Here is a 16,492-nt window from a genome sequence, read left to right as displayed (position 1 = left end):
ATGGAAGTGTAGTATATTACAGGTGTGCTATATGGAGGGGTAGTATATTACAGGTGTGCTATATGGAGGGGTAGTATATTACAGGTGTACTATATGGAGGTGTAGTATATTACAGGTGTGCTATATGGAGGGGTAGTATATTACAGGTGTACTATATGGAGGTGCAGTATATTACAGGTGTGCTATATGGAGGTGTATATTACAGGTGTATATAGGGGTGTAGTGATGTAGTATATTACAGGTGTACTATATGGAGTTGTAGTATATTACAGGTGTGCTATATGGGGGTGTACTATATTACAGGTGTAGTATATGGGGTGTAGTGATGTAGTATATTACAGGTGTGCTATATGGAGGTGTAGTATATTACAGGTGTGCTATATGGAGGTGTAGTATATTACAGGTGTGCTATATGGAGGTGTAGTATATTACAGGTGTGCTATATGGAGGTGTAGTATATTACAGGTGTACTATATGGGGGTGTAGTATATTACAGGTGTGCTATATGGAGGTGTAGTATATTACAGGTGTGCTATATGGAGGTGTAGTATATTACAGGTGTGCTATATGGAGGTGTAGTATATTACAGGTGTGCTATATGGAGGTGTAGTATATTACAGGTGTAGTATATGGGGTGTAGTGATGTAGTATATTACAGGTGTATATAGGGGTGTAGTGATGTAGTATATTACAGGTGTACTATATGGAGTTGTAGTATATTACAGGTGTGCTATATGGGGGTGTACTATATTACAGGTGTAGTATATGGGGTGTAGTGATGTAGTATATTACAGGTGTAGTATATAGGGGTGTAATGATGTAGTATATCGGAGGTGTATTATATAGTGGTGTAGTATAATACAGGTGTATATGGGGGTGTAGTATATTACAGGTATATGGAGGGAGTGTAGTATAATACAGGTGTATATGGGGGGTGTAGTATATAGGGGTGTAGTGGTGTAGTTTATTACAGGTGTAGTATATGGAGGGGGTGTAGTGATGTAATATATTGGGTAGAACCGAGTTAATTATATTAGTCCGGCCCTCTAAACCAATCCCAATTTCTCATGCGGCCCCATGGGAAAATTAATTGCCCACCCCTGATCTAAGCTGTACTCCTAGGCATACATACACATTAGTGCCCAGTATGTAGAAAGCTCTATAACCTAAAAGTATATTTTAAACAATAATAAACTGCTCCAGAATAAATCTAGTAGACCAGAATAATAGAGTGGACTCACATCGGACATCCATCTGCAGAGACAGCTTCATGGAGGTGTTCTGCTTCAAGAGGCAGGTAAAGCTCACTCCATTGTCTTCGATGGTCAGCTCCGGGATGCAAATGTTACTGACGTTCACACTGTTTTCAGATTTAATATCCACCTGTTGGGTCCCTCGGTACCAGATCAAGCTCGCATCATTAATGTTGTCCACAACTTCACAGCGGAGATTCACAGGATCATTGAGGTTGGCAGTATGTCGATTGTCATAGGTTACATTGTTCAGCAAGAGGTGGAGGCCTGCAGACAGCCAAAATAGTTTAATTAAAAAACTATAATCTGGAGCCACCAAATTATCCAAAGAGTTTACGCTTCTTATTTTCATAATGAGCCTGTGCAAATCTGCAAACTCATGTAAAAAATCTGGCAAAAACATGTAGATTATGTACAAAATAACTGTGGCCAAATTTATAGCATAAAAATACACCATGTATGAAATAAATAAAATTAATTAATATGAAGCTTAAAAATAATTGAAAGATAACGGTATTGCTGCAGTTCCTAGGGGACGTCAATGTTTCCTAGAAGGAAAAGGTTAAAAGCAAACTTGTGACCATTGTAAATAAAACTTTGTCATGTTAAAACTTCAGTGATTGGCGAAAGGCCAGCTAAAAACATAAGAACAATCATTATTCCAGTTGTACTTTGACTAAGGTACAACATGAAGTCCAAGGGTATACACATCATAAAGACAGACTAAGGCTATGTGCGCACGTTGCGTAAATTCATGCAGTTACGCTGCGCTTTGCAGCGCAGCGTAACTGCATGCGTCCTGCGTCCCCTGCACAGTCTATGGAGATTGTGCAGGGGCCGTGCGCACGTGGCGTCTCAGAGCGCAGCGCTTCGGCTACTGCCGAAGCGCTGCGCAAAAAGAAGTGACATGTCACTTCTTTCCTGCGCTTTGCCGGCAGCTCCTGCTCTGTCTATGGCAGGAGCTGCAGGCAGAGCGCATGGAATCGGCGCTCACTACGGACATTTCTGCAGCGATCTAAAGCGCACGTGTGATCTTCAGATCGCTGCAGAAATTTCTGCAGGCTAGTACGCAACGTGCGCACATAGCCTAAAGCCTTAAATTGAACTTGCCAGGTCCCATACGCCTTCTCACCTAGCAGCAGGGTCATGTGTTGGCTAAAAATCCCAGCCTAACTATCCCTTTCTAAACTTATTGTGTAAAAACAAAACAGTATAAAAAGGGTTTATATCTTATGTTTTCCCTTTGCTAATAAGCGCTGGGACTAGTCGCAAGGGCGTTGCTTTGCCCTGACTAGCCTGCCCTGATACCATGATTTCCATGAGCCGGTGTAACCGCCAACTCATGAAAATCTTGCGCATGTGCGCATCTCACTCCCGCAGCGTTGCTAGGCCTCCTAAGCCAGGTGTACGCTTGTCGCCTTCACAAGTGCACTGCGCATGATCCAAAGGCTCCTGTGCTTCTGACCATGCGCAAAGCGCGTCTGAAGCCAGGGATGAGATGTGCTCATGCGCAAGATTTCCATGAGCCGGCGGTGACATCAGCTCATGGAAATCATGGTATCACGCTCACAGGAGCACGATACCAGAGAAAGAAGGCAGACTAATACCCCACAAAGAAGGCAGACTAGTTGGGGAGAAACACCTCCCTTGCAACTAGTCCCAGTGCTTATTAGCATAGGGAAAATGTAACTTATAAACCCTTTTATATACTTTGCTTTTACACAATATTATTAGGAAGGGATGATTAGGCTGGGATTTTTAGCCCACACATGTCCATGCTGCTAAGATAGAAGGCGTATGGGACCTGACAGGTTCACTTTAAGACAGAGGCGGCTAGCTATGTTAAGTGGAGAGAACCTCTCTTCTCCGTCACTTCTTATCTCTTTAACACTAGAAGTCCCAGAAATTTCGAGCTCCCCCCTGAAGTCCCGAAAGGGGGTCAAATGAAAAACAATAAACTGAATAGAACTAACTAGAAACTAAATGGCTAAACTCAATGGAAAACAACAACCTCCTGTGGTGCGACAGTAATGGCCTTAATTACAGAACAAAAGACGGTGATTATAGGGTTAGCTAAAATTCTTCAGGTCATTCGACCTGTCTCTGGGTTCCAAAGGTAGAAATGTTAAATGACCCCTCTCTGGGACTTCTAGTGTTATGGAACTCCAGTGTAAAATAAAAACTATACCACGGATGAGACTTCTTGATTCTGTCTTACTACAATCAAGAGCAAGTCCAGATATAATCATAATATAGGACACATTACCGAGTAGGAGGAGTCTTTACCGGGTTGAAGACTATATTATTAGCGGAAAGAATGTTTACATTTACACAACAGTGAAAACTCCCTAGAATATAATTAGCGTGACGTTCAATTGTAAAGTATGAATCCTACATATTTCTAATGGCCAAAAATATGTCTCCGAGGTAACAGAACATTTATCATAAAATATTCAGATTAAACATTAACTACGGTGGCGCCAGGAAACCAGCTCAGAAATGCTCCAGCCACTAAAGCGCCCCATAGACCGCAGGTATTTTTTTTAGTAGTTCTTAATTATAGAACATTCATAGAGGTTATATGTCTGGGGACACATAGATCAGATAATTCAAATTTTTCCCTACAGGAGCAGATATGTTATATTTTTTTAGATTCTGTTATCATCTCTGTCTTCAGTCCAATCTAAGATATCTTAGGTGACAACTGCGATCTCTGACCTGTGGAATAACTTTTTTTGGAAATGAGATATTGCGATCACCACAGCCCACCAGGTGCAGAACATAGGAGATGTGTCTGACTACAGATAAATAGGCACTTTACATTAAAGGGAACCTGTCAGGTGCAATATGCACCAGACCCAGGAGCAGTTCTGGGTGCATATTGCTAATCCCTGCCTAATCTCTGTATCTAGTAGCATAGATAAAGAGATCTTTAGGAAACGTATTTCTAAAGATCTTTTATCATATGCTAATGAGCACAGGGACTAGTCACAAAGGCGTTACTTCACCGACTAATCTGCCCTCTTAGCATGGTAGTATGCCCACACGGGTGTGCTAACATGCTACTCAATGCAGCATCACTAGTGGTGATTTGCATACCTGTGTCTGCTATCTCTGCTGTTCAGAAATCCCTGGCACTTCAGGTCATGCACACTAGACCTTGCGGAAACCAGGACACGTACACCTAGCTTCATACTGCGCATGATAGGAATTGACGGGGACTTCTGAACAGCGAAGACAGCAGACACAGGTATGCACATTACCGCTGGTGATGCTGCATTGAGTAGCATATTAGCATACTCCTGTGGGCGTACTACCACGCTAAGAGGGCAGACTAGTCGAGGGAAGTAGCGCCCTTGCGACTAGTCCCTGGCCTCATTAGCATATTATAAAGGATCTCTAGAAATACTTTTTCTAAAGATCCCTTTATGTATGCTACTAGATACAGGGATGGTTAGGCAGGGATTAGCAATATACACCCAGAACTACTCGTAGTTGAGGGTGCATATTGCATGTGACAGGTTACCTTTAAAGCACTGTGGGCAAAGATTAGTCACTGCATACATTTGACCAAAAACTACTTCAGATTTTCACAGAAGTCTTAAAAGTTGATAAAAAGAAATAAATCAAACAAATGTGTCAAAAATTTGGTACTTTTTCCATCTATTAAAATGTTCCAATGTCGCAAGTCAGTGAGTAGCAACATTTTGTAAACCTTTAGGAATAGTAGAAGATTTGAAGTTGAAATTAGAGTCTGGTGTTTTTAATCAATGGGATGACTATCAGGTGTAGTTGGGAGACCTAATTTATTTTAAGGGAATCTGTCACCCTTTTGTGTTTTTTTAAGTTAATAATATGGGCATACAGATGGCATAAAGGTGAAATTAGCAATACTTGTATGCCTCCTGGATGATGCTTTGTTTTGGAAAAATCTTTTTTTATATCATCCGGGCTATGGGGCGTGTGCTGCCGAAAGATAAGCCGGCCTTTATTATATATATTATATTATTTCTACGCTCCTTTTCTTTCCTGGTGTCCCTGTGACGTCAGGTGCGCAGCCGTAAATCTCACGCCTGCACATTATACCTGCCATCCCTCTGAGCACTGTTCTGCCCTTCTGTGGGCACAGGCTTCAATTAGCTGTGCACTGCTGCTTCACAGTGCAGGGGAAAGAAGGAAGGCAGAATGCGCAGGATTTCCAGTCGTGCACCTGATATCACAGGGATTCTGAAGAGAAGGGGACGCCCTGTAGACCAGAAGAAAAAAGATATAAAAGAGGATTTTTCCAAAATGACCCATCATCCAGGGGGCATACAGGTATGGCTAATTTCATCTCTATGACAACTGTATGCCCATATTAATAACTAAACAAAATGCAAAAGGGTGACAGATTTCCTTTAAAGAACAAAGTCTGATCATGAGAGTATATAGTGCCAAAAACATAGGAGATTCCTGCCTGACCACCCCCCAAGCTGCTGCCTCACCACTGTGCCAGAACTGCCACACGACCAATGTGTCGCCCTGGGCAAGCCAGGGGACACAGATAACAACACACACGCACCCCACATTCCCTGCAGGTACACCAGCTAACCCATAAATCCTTGTTGCCTTCCTCCAGAGGTTGATGATGCACACCAGGGGGTGGGCCAGGCGGTTGGCTCCGCCCACCAAGGAGCTCACAACTCTGGAGGCAGGAAGTAAACCAGGCAGTCGAGTCCAGCTAGGGACATGAAAGAGTGAACAGGAGAGATAGCCCCGGGCAGGGGAAGAGTGCAGTCTAGCTGAGGGCTAGAGGAAACAACGAGAAGTGAAAGTGGTGAAAGTAGAGAAGTGTAAAGGAGAGAAGCCAGTAAAGTGACAGAAGGAAAGAAAGCCTGAGAGCCCAGCTTTGTGTAGGGCCAGAACAGCAAGGTCAGCAGACAGCGGTGAAGATCTGCAGTGGGACTGTCTGGAGGTTGCTGGAAGGGCCGCGGAGGCTGTGTGTATCCAGGGCCTGGAGCAGTATACAAAGGGCAGTCAGTACCAGAGCAGGGGCTTTCGGATCCCAGCAAGGCTTGGAGTCGCTGTAAATTGCTAAATCCGTTAGTGAAGGGGACGTAGATCTCCCAACAAGCAAGTCCTGATTGACGGCAAAGGTCCAACCACAACGGGGAAACACCGCCACCGCCAAGGCACCAGTTTCCCAGGGCCGGCGCCTGCGGGCAAAGTGTAGAGCTCCTCCGGCCCAGATTGCAGCCGGGGAGCGGGTAACCGGAGGGAATCCACCGATACCACAAGACATTTCAAAGGTGCAGGGAAGAGACCGTCACCGCTAACTGCAGGGAACCGCAGCACCGTGAACCGTCCGAGGGACCCGTCCAACCAGCCGTTTGTTTACCGAGAACTGTGTCGTGTTTACTGGCTGAGTGAGTACCTCAGTGCCGCAAGGCACAGCGCTGCCCCTGCGCCCCCCTGCACCCCACTGGGCCCCGGGATCACCAACCCCTACCCACGGAGGAACAACACAACACCTGGCTGCTCCCATCACCATCCCCGGGATCCCCATCCAAAGCAGCGGTGGTGCAATCACCACAACCGTGGGTGGCGTCACGAACTATAACCCCAACAAACACCCCCTTTTTCACTCACGAGCGAGGAGTGTCGCTCGAGACACCCCGGGATCCGGCCCACAGCTCGAGCCACCAGGAGCAACTGCCGGACCCGAGCAGAAGGGGTGAGCGCGGTGTGCTGACACACTCCTCCCCGCCCGCGACAACCAACACCTCACCTACTGTCTCCTCCACAATATCCTATAGAATGTAAGCCCGAAAGGGCAGGGTCCTCTTCCCTCTGTACCAGGCTGTCTATTGTAACTTGTAAATGTTTTCTGTATGTAACCCCTTATCATGTACAGCACCATGGAATCAATGTTGCTTTATAAATAAATATTAATAATAATAACCTCAGAAAATGAGCTATTGATATTTACCGTATTAGGCTAGAAAAGGTTACAAAATCATCCCTAAATAATCAGTGAAACAGATTGTGTACAAACTGAGAAAATTCAAAACCATTATTACCCTATTACCCTACTACCCAGGAGCAAGGCGTATAGTCCAAAAGGTCACAAGAGAACCCAAGGGAACTTCTAAGAAACTAAAGGCCTAATTCACATTACATGTTTCCCCGAAAATAACACAGGGTCCTGTATTACTTTTTGCTCCAAATGATGCATTAAGGCTTATTTTCAGGGGATGTCTTATTTTTCATGACCAACAATTTATATTTATTCTTGAAGAAAAAAAAAAAATCTACATTTATACAAATATAGTGATGATCAAAGTCAGACCAAAGCCTTTGCTCTCCTGTCAGCAGCCCATTCTCAGATCACGTCTTCCAGCTCAGGAAATAAGTGTTGCTGACCTGATCCACACTTACGCTTCTGAGCATTTCCCTTGTAAACTGTTGGCTGAGGTTATCATACTTTGCCCACCATTTTGGGACCATTCTGATATCCAACATCTTCTCTTTGCAGAAAGCAGTTAGATTTTTGTCCTGAGACTCCTCCATGATTCCTTTGTTGTACTCGATGGAATAGCTCTTTCTTTTTGCACTCAAATTGTCTAGTTGTCAAAATACTACTGCAATATATTTATTGTTCATCTGTTTACATATGGTACTGTGCTGAAGCATACTGTATGTTGGATAGACCTATCATCAAGAAAAGCAGAAACCCCAAAAAGAATTGCACTCAAAAGACCCCACAAGACCCAAAACAATAAAGGTTGACAAGTACCGGCTCTCACACAAAGATCGGGTTGTCCTGCTAGTGTTACTAATGTCACAAGCGTGTTTCGGGCTGTCAGTCCTCTTGGTGATTCAGCTGCTCAATTCCGCGTTCCAGTGCAGCCAAGTGTAGCGGTTACTTCCCCCAGGTTAACTAAAGCAGTCACAAGGCGCTAATTTAATTGTCTTGGGAGTGAAGTCACGCTAACAGGACTACCCTAACTGTGTATGAGACCATGGCACTTTCCAACCTTTAATGCGCCTGGTCTTGTGAGTGCTATTCTTTTGGGGGTGTCTGATTTCTTTGGTGAAGGGTTTAACGTCCTGCTGAATTCTATTGACAATTGATTTTTACTTTTATTTTACATGTATATCTGACTGAACACTATTTAAATTTACCGCTTTTATGAACTGTAGCTAGGGCTTATTTTTAGAGTAGGGCTTATATTTTGAGAATCTTGAAAAATCATGCTGGGGTTTATTTTTAGAATAGGTCTTATTTTCTGGAAAACATACATAGCATTATTAATGGTGCACAGTTTTCAGCCAAAAAAAATAGCCAAATTGCATTGGCAACCCTGTATCCAATATTAACAGTGGTTTCTTCTCACTTATGGGCCTTATAGACCAGCCATAACTGGATTCTTTAAGAGACCTGAAACCCATTTTTTTTTTAATGGGCAACACAATATTTAATGTAAATCCAACATTTTTATTAAGATAGACCCCATTCACACCTGATAAGTATTGAGGGATGGCTCCAGATTTATGCTTGTTTCCTTTTGCCTAAATGACTTTCATCCCTCAAAACGTACCACAAACCAATAATATTTCCAGTGAGGTTTTGTCACATTTGTTTTCTTAAATTACATAAATATACTTTATATTTGTCGTTCCTACCCAAAACCAAGAACAGAAGCTGAAATGGGGAGCGATAGTTCTAATCCACAAAGTTTGCAATGTCATTATTTTACTAATGTAAATGTGGGAGCTTTCCTTTTTTAGACAGTGTCCTGTAAAAGAGAGGCTGCACAAAATATAGAAAAACAGAAGCGTCTTTTGTACAGAAAGAACATAGGAGAGTAAGAGGAGACAGCAGTGATCGGCCCTGCCTTCCAGAGGACCCGATCTTGCCAAGTTCTGGTGCCAGCTTTGTAAGTATTATTATTATTTATTTTATAGCACCATGGTGCTGTACATAAATTTTATATTTATGGTTTTGTCTGGGACATTATATGTTATACATAAATATATAATGATTATATTGCATAATTTTTGGTGCTGTGACTCACCTGTAACTTGAGGCAAAAGAGGCAAAAGTGCAGCTAATACGATTAGATAGTTCTTCATTCTTAGAGCTAGAAGAGACAAAAATAAAAGTTAGTATTTCTACTTTTTGTGTGTTTATATGTCTGCAGAAGAGAGATAAAATAGCAGCATTGGAAATGGACTGATTAGATACATTTTATGTAAACAGAACATATACAGTTGAAACGAGAAGTTTACATACATTATCTAAAAAGACACATCTGCATGTTTTTCTCACTATCTGACATAAAATCAAAATTAACCTTTCCCGTTTTAGGTCAGTTAGGAACCAAAATTATTTATATTTGCCAAATGATAGAATAATAAGAGAGAGAATGTTATATGGCATTTTTATTACTTTCTGCAAAGTCAAAAATACCTACGCTAAGGGGTACTTTGCACACTACGACATCGCAGGTGCGATGTCGGTGGGGTCAAATCAAAAGTGACGCACATCTGGCATCGCTGTCGTCATCGGAGTATGTGAATCGTTTTTACTACGATTAACGAGCACAAAAGCGTCGAAATCGTATGATCTGTGTAGTGTCGGGTATTTTCATAATGCCGCTGCAGCGACAGGTACAATGTTGTTCCTCGTTCCTGCGGCAGCACACATCGCTGTGTATGAAGCCGCAGGAACGAGGAACATCTCCTTACCTGCGTCCCGCTGCAATGAGGAAGGAAGGAGGTGGGCGGGATGTTTATGTCCCGCTCATCTCCGCCCCTCTACTTCTATTGGCCGCCTGCCTTGTGACGTCGCTGTAATATTCGCTACGGCAGCTATCACAAGATATCGCAGCTGCGACGGGGGCGGGGACTATCGCGCTCGGCATCGCAAGCATCGGCTTGCAATGTTGTAGTGTGCAAAGTACCCCTAACAGTACTATGCCTTTAAACAATATGGGACAGCCCATATGATGATGTCATGTCTTTGGAAGCTTCTGATAGGTTTATTGGCAACATCTGAGTTAGAGACACACCTGTACATGTATTTTAAAGCACACCTGAATCACACTGCTTCTTTGTGTAGCATCATGGGAAAGACAAAATAAATCAGCCAAGATCTCAGGTAGAGAATTGTGGACTTGCACAAATCTGGTTCATCCTTGGATGCAATTTTCAGATATCTCAAGGTGCCTTTTTGTTCTGTAATTATATGCAAGTGTGGCACCCCTGAGGCTTCAGTCACCACAGAGTATTGCACCCAAATTTGGGTGTAATCCTAAACCTGGTTCCTGAGGAGGTAAGTCCCGGTTTTACCACATTATACATTCAAATACACACCAGGTTGCCCTGTTCCCACTAAGGACTGGGCTAGGGTAGGGTAATTAAGGGGTCGCCGACATAGTGGCATTTACAGGATGCCCTCAAAAGGGGCCCCAGTCCCACTAGCTTGGGACCTGGGAGGGGGAGGTGCAGCCAGCAGGGTGAGTCAGTGAGTCAGGAGCCAACACAACAGTCTAGGAGAGTTCTCCAGCAGGAGAGGAAAGGAGCAGTCACATCTCAGGGGTGCTCCGGTGGGAAGGAGTAAGAGTTTACACGGTTGCCGTGGGGAGAGTGAATCTGCTCCCCTCGGATCCGACGCCACACATGGCGGCAGGACCCTAGGGAAGATCATACTTCACGTTGGGTTTTCAGAATCTGCCTGGACGGGGAAAGTTTCAAGCTTCCTTGACCAAACAGTGCCAGATAGCACAGTGCCATATAGGATCTGGAGTCTCGCATCAAGCTGGACCCTACATTGGAACTAGAGCACCTGCAGATAGGGACAAGAGTATATCTCGTGAAAACCAGGGTCCCCTTGTAGCTCCAAGCCAGGGAATCCACAGGCGTTACAAGGAGAGAACCCACTGAACACCAAACCGGACTGATCGCTTAAGGAATTTGGGTTCGACGTAGCCCATCATAGCAATCGACCAATATTGCCTGGGTGAGCGGCACCACATAAAAGTAAGTAAACAACCTGGAACCACAGTCAAAGACTCTGACTCTTATTACCGGGACTGCCACTCGGGTGCCGCCATTTCTACTCCCCTCATCATCCTCCCCGGGGCCTGCTCCACCTGTGGGGAATGATATCATCCATAGCTGCTACTACTATCTGCCCCAGAGGACAGCGACAGCAGCGGTGGCCCATTCCCTGGCCGAATACCACAGGTGGCATCACAACATGTACCTCACTACTACCCCCATCATCTCTCCCCTGCCATCTTCTGTGTTGCCCGTGACAACAACAGTTGACGGCCCGTCGCCGAGTAGGTTAAATGCGCCTGCCTCGTGGGACAAACAAGATGGGAATGTCCAGCCATCATACTACTCAGGAAAGAGATGGGTTCTGTGTACCAGAGATGAAAGTGCTTTGTTCAGTCATGGGCATATCAATCCAAGAACAAAAGCAAAAGACCTTGTGAAGATGATGGCAGAAGCTGGTATGTGTCATAATCCACAGTGAAATGAGTACTGTATCAACATGGGCTGAAAGGCCACTCTGCCAGGAAGAAGCCATTACTCGAAAAGAAACATAAAAAAACAGATTAATGTTTGCAAATGCATACAGGAACAAAGACCTTAATTTTTGGAGACAAGTCCTGTGATCTGACAATACTAAAATTGAACTGTTTGCCAATTGTTATGTTTGGAGGAAAAAGAGAGAAGCTTTGAAGCCTAAAAACACCATTCCAACTGTGAAACACGGGGGTGGCAGCATCATGTTGTGGGGTTGTTTTGCTCCAGGAGGGACTTCACAAAATGGATGGCATCATGAGGTAAGAAGATTATGTGGCAGTACTGAAGCAACATCAGCAAGGAACTTAAAGCTTGGGTGAAAATGGGTCTTCCAAATGGATAATGACCTGAAGCATGCTGCCAAACTGGTTACAAAGTTGTTAAGAATAACAAAGGCAATGTTTTGGAGTGGTCATCACAATGCCCTGCTCCCAATGCTATTGAAGATTTATGGGCAAAGCTGGAAAGGCCAATGCGAGCAAGACGACCTACAAACTTGGCTCAGTTACACCAGTTATGTCAGGAAGAATGGGCCCAAATTTCCACCAACTATTGTGAGAAGCTTGTGGAAGGATATCCAAAACATTTGACCCAATCATACAGTGTAAGGGCAATGGTACCAAATACTAATGAAATGTATGTAAACATTGCAGAAAGTAATAAAAATGCCATATAACATTCTCTCTCTCTTATTATTCTATCATTTGGCAAATATAAATAATTTTGGTTCCTAATTAACCTAAAACGATAAAGGTTTATTCTGATTTCCTGTCAGATAGCGAGGAAAAACATGCAGATGTGTCTTTATAGAGAGTAGATGTAAACTTCTGGTTTCAACTGTAAGTAATATGAAATACCGAAAATATAAACTTTACATAGTAGATAACAAGTAGCTAAGAACTAACACTAAGCATTCTAGTATATATCAAGTAATCTATATGACATCAATAATTTCCTTTGCTACTGTATTTATGTTAAAAAAAATAAGGCAAAAGCATCGCTATCTGATAATCTCAATCTTCATAGTCTGATAAGATATGAAGAGAAGGGCCAGTATGATTGCGACTGCTACTGAAACTTTCAGTAATGTAGATTTCTGTAAACAGGTTGAGAGCAATGTAAAACTCTCTCCACAATCAGCCTACAAATGTTTAAAAGGAATCTATCAGCAGATTTTTGCTATGTAATCACAGAGCAAAACGACATAAGGCATCAGAGCCTGATTGAAGTGATATGTCAATTATTTGGCAGTGTGCTACTGTTTTAATAAAATCAATGGTTCATCAGCAGGAGATTATCACTACAGGACTATCTGCCTCGTGCCTCCTAGTCAACGACAGAGAAAACAGTGATTGTATCAAAATGACAGAATGCAGACCAGCAAGTGACATGTCGCTGGAGTCAGGGTCTCTGCCCAAACATCACGATGCTCTCGGATTACATAACAAAAACCTGGTCAGAGAGTCCCTTTAGAAAGAAGGGCTAAAACGCTAAATAAACAAAAAATAATAATTGACATCTAAAACAGGAACTTAAAAAAATGAATACATTTTTCCATTTAAACCTACAAAATCCCTAAAAGGAATGGTCAAAAAATGTTTCCATTTGTTGTCGTGGAGGTTCATTGTCTTGACTGCATAAATATCGAAATGAACATTGTTGTTCAAATTTTACATCTTTTAGAAGCTCAAAGAAAGGTCTGCCAAAAAGCCAAAAGTTTGCAACAGAAAACAAGCTACAAGAATAATCTATACTAATAATTTGAAAACCATAACCATGAATAGAAAAAAACATTATTAGTATTATTTATTTTTCTAAAACCACATAGCAATTTGTATGACAGATCTTGAAAATCTACCATTTAGACTTCTCTTTGATTTTTACAATTCTGTATGTCGAAGTCTACTGTACTAAAAACAAAAATCTGGTGAACGTCTGCTCCATTTATCGAAGCCCAATACAATACAATTTTTTATAATAAAAAAACATTCCATTGGAATCGTCTTTCTTTATATATCTCCCATCTAACAAGCTGTCAGATTCAAAATGGCTAGTCAAAATCTTTGCCAAATTTTAGATGTATAGACTATATATCTGATATGGTCAAGAGTGTCCACCAGACTTGCCATGGTCACTTATTGTTAGGTCAGTTTTAAAGAATAACCTACATAAATTACTCCACAGGCCAGAGTGGTCTTCATTTACTAAATGTCTTTAAAAGCCAAAATCCAAAAATCCCAAGTAAATATACCGTAAACTTTCCAGTTATATTCCTAAAAATTGGATCAACTTCTACGTGATGTTCTGTCTAACCTCCACAAACCTCTTACGTTTGGTGGTGTTCTTGGAGAACCTACGTTTGGTGGTGATCCTGGAGAACCTCCGCTTAGCTGTGAAGTGAGAATATTTCTGTTCTTGGTTCTGTTCTTGTTCTCTTTAAGGTCTTTATTGACGTCAGGGTCAATGCCTGAGATGTTACGGTCAAGGTCTACACTGTTTTATGGATCCTGAGTAAATATAAAACAGCTCTGAAGAAAAAGCTTCTGCATTGTTGAGTAAGGGCAAACCTGTTGCTTCTCCATTTAATGACTTTGGGCGAGGCTTTTAAGTCACTGAGAAATGCAAAGATTTCTGGTTTCTAGAATAATTTCCATGCCATTCACCCCTGTAAATCTACAAAAGGTTGAGAAACTAGCCTATTTTGTTTTGAAATATAGCTTATTGGAAAAACATTTCCACAATTCTTTCTTGAAATCCAAAGTTAAAAGTCCAACATATTTTTAAGGTACCACATCAGCTGATACTTGGTGGCATGACCAGCATTATTTCATAGTGTAGAAAGCAAGAACATCACAGCTTCCAGTTCTTGTCTTAGTCCCAGACATTATGTTTAAGGACGTTGTCTGCTACATTACACTTCATGCTAAATGGGCTCAAGGTGCTTTAAGGACTATATTCAAGTTCCAGAGTAAGGCCGCTCCTCTACACTCACTACAATGTCCCCCAGGCTTAGGACATCAACATCTGGCAAGAGGGGGAGGGGGAAGTATCACGTGAGTACTGCAGCCAATTAGTGGATATACAGTTGAAACCAAAAGTTTACATACACTATCTATAAAGACACATCTGCATGTTTTTCTCACTATCTGACATGAAATTAGAATAAACCTTTCCCGTTTTAGGTCCATTAGGAACCAAAATTATTTATATTTGTCAAAAGCCAGAATAATGAGAGAGAGAATGTTTTAAAGTATTTGTATTACTTTCTGCAAAATCAAAATTTTATATACACTAAAGGCCGCTTTACACGCTGCGACATCGCTCAAGCGATCTTGTTGGGGTCACGGAATTTGTGATGCTCATCCGGTCGCTTTAGCGATGCCGTTGCGTGTGACACCTTTGAGCGATTTTGCATCGTTGCAAAAACGTGCAAAATCGCTCATCGGTCCATTCTCAAATATTGTTGCTGCAGCAGTAACGAAGTTGTTCCTCGTTCCTGCGGCAGCACATATCGGTACGTGTGACCCTGCAGGAACGAGGAACCTCTCCTTACCTGCCTCCTGCCCGCAATGCGGAAGGAAGGAGGTGGGCGGGATGTTCGTCCCGCTCATCTTCGCCCCCCCGCTTCTATTGGGCGGCGGTTCAGTGACGCAGCTGTGATGTCGCTGTGACGCTGAACGAACCGCCCCCTTAGAAAGGAGGCGTTTCACCGGTCACAGCGGTGTCGCAGGGCAGGTTAGTAGTGTGACGGGTCTGGGCGATGTTGTGCGCCATGGGCAGCGATTTGCCCATGTCGCACAACCGATGGGGGCGGGTACCCACGCTAGTGATATTTGTCACGATATCGCAGCGTGTAAAGCGGCCTTAAGAGTACTATGCCTTTAAACAATATGGGACTGCCCATATGATGATTGTCATGTCTTTGGAAGATTCTGATAGGTTTATTGGCAACATCTGAGTTAGAGATACACATGTGGATGTATGTTAATGCACACCTGAAACACACTGCTTCTTTGTGTAGCATTGTGGGAAAGTCAAAAGAAATCAGCTAAGATCGTAAGAAAAGAATTACACAAGTCTGGTTGATCCTTAGGTTCAATTTCCAGATAACTGAAGGTGTCTCGTTCATCTGTACAAACAATTATACAAGAGTGCAAACAAGATGGGAATGTCCAGCCATCATACCACTCAGGAAGGAGATGGGTTCTGTGTACCAGAGATAAACGTACTTTGGTCAGACATGTACATATCAACCCAAGAACAAAAGCAAAAGACTTTGTGAAGATGCTGGTGGAAGATGGTAAAATTGTTTCATTATCCACAGTGAAATGAGTACTGTATCAACATGAGTTGAAAGGCCACTCTGCCAGGAAGAAGCCATTACTCCAAAAGAAACATAAAAAAAGCTAGATTGGTGTTTTCAAATACACACAAGAACAAAGACCTTCATTTTTGGAGACTTGTCTTGCTTGTGGTCTGATGAAACTAAAATTGAAATGTTTGGCCATAATATTAATGACCATCATTACATTTGCAATAAAAAGAAAGAAGCATTAAGCCCAGGAACATCATCCCAACTGTGAAACACGGGGGTGGCAGCATCTTGTTGTGGGTTTGTTTTGCTGCAGGAGGGACTGGTTCACGTCACAAAATAGATGGCA

The 16,492-nt window shown here is 42.6% G+C and overlaps 1 protein-coding gene across 3 annotated transcripts in view; it reads right to left on the bottom strand.

Annotated features, from left to right (window-relative positions):
• Window positions 1-14,308, bottom strand: part of TMIGD1 (transmembrane and immunoglobulin domain containing 1) — a 55,615-nt gene extending 41,307 nt beyond the window's left edge. The window contains exons 1-3 of one of the 3 annotated variants that reach the window (XM_075333173.1): window positions 14,155-14,308; window positions 9,311-9,376; window positions 1,242-1,520 (exon numbers count right to left, since the gene is read on the bottom strand). In XM_075333173.1, the coding sequence (XP_075189288.1) occupies window positions 1,242-1,520; window positions 9,311-9,368 (337 nt within the window). In that variant the 5' untranslated portion in view covers window positions 9,369-9,376; window positions 14,155-14,308. The remainder of the gene's footprint in view (window positions 1-1,241; window positions 1,521-9,310; window positions 9,377-14,154) is intronic. The other 2 variants (XM_075333170.1, XM_075333171.1) reach the window with 2 other exon arrangements.
• Window positions 14,309-16,492: the final 2,184 nt, after the last annotated feature.

This window comes from Anomaloglossus baeobatrachus, chromosome 2, assembly GCF_048569485.1.
Source record: "Anomaloglossus baeobatrachus isolate aAnoBae1 chromosome 2, aAnoBae1.hap1, whole genome shotgun sequence".
In the NCBI taxonomy this organism is placed as follows: domain Eukaryota; kingdom Metazoa; phylum Chordata; class Amphibia; order Anura; family Aromobatidae; genus Anomaloglossus; species Anomaloglossus baeobatrachus.
The sequence above is the reverse complement of the archived record's forward strand: the minus strand, read 5'-3'. Positions and strand labels throughout refer to the sequence as shown.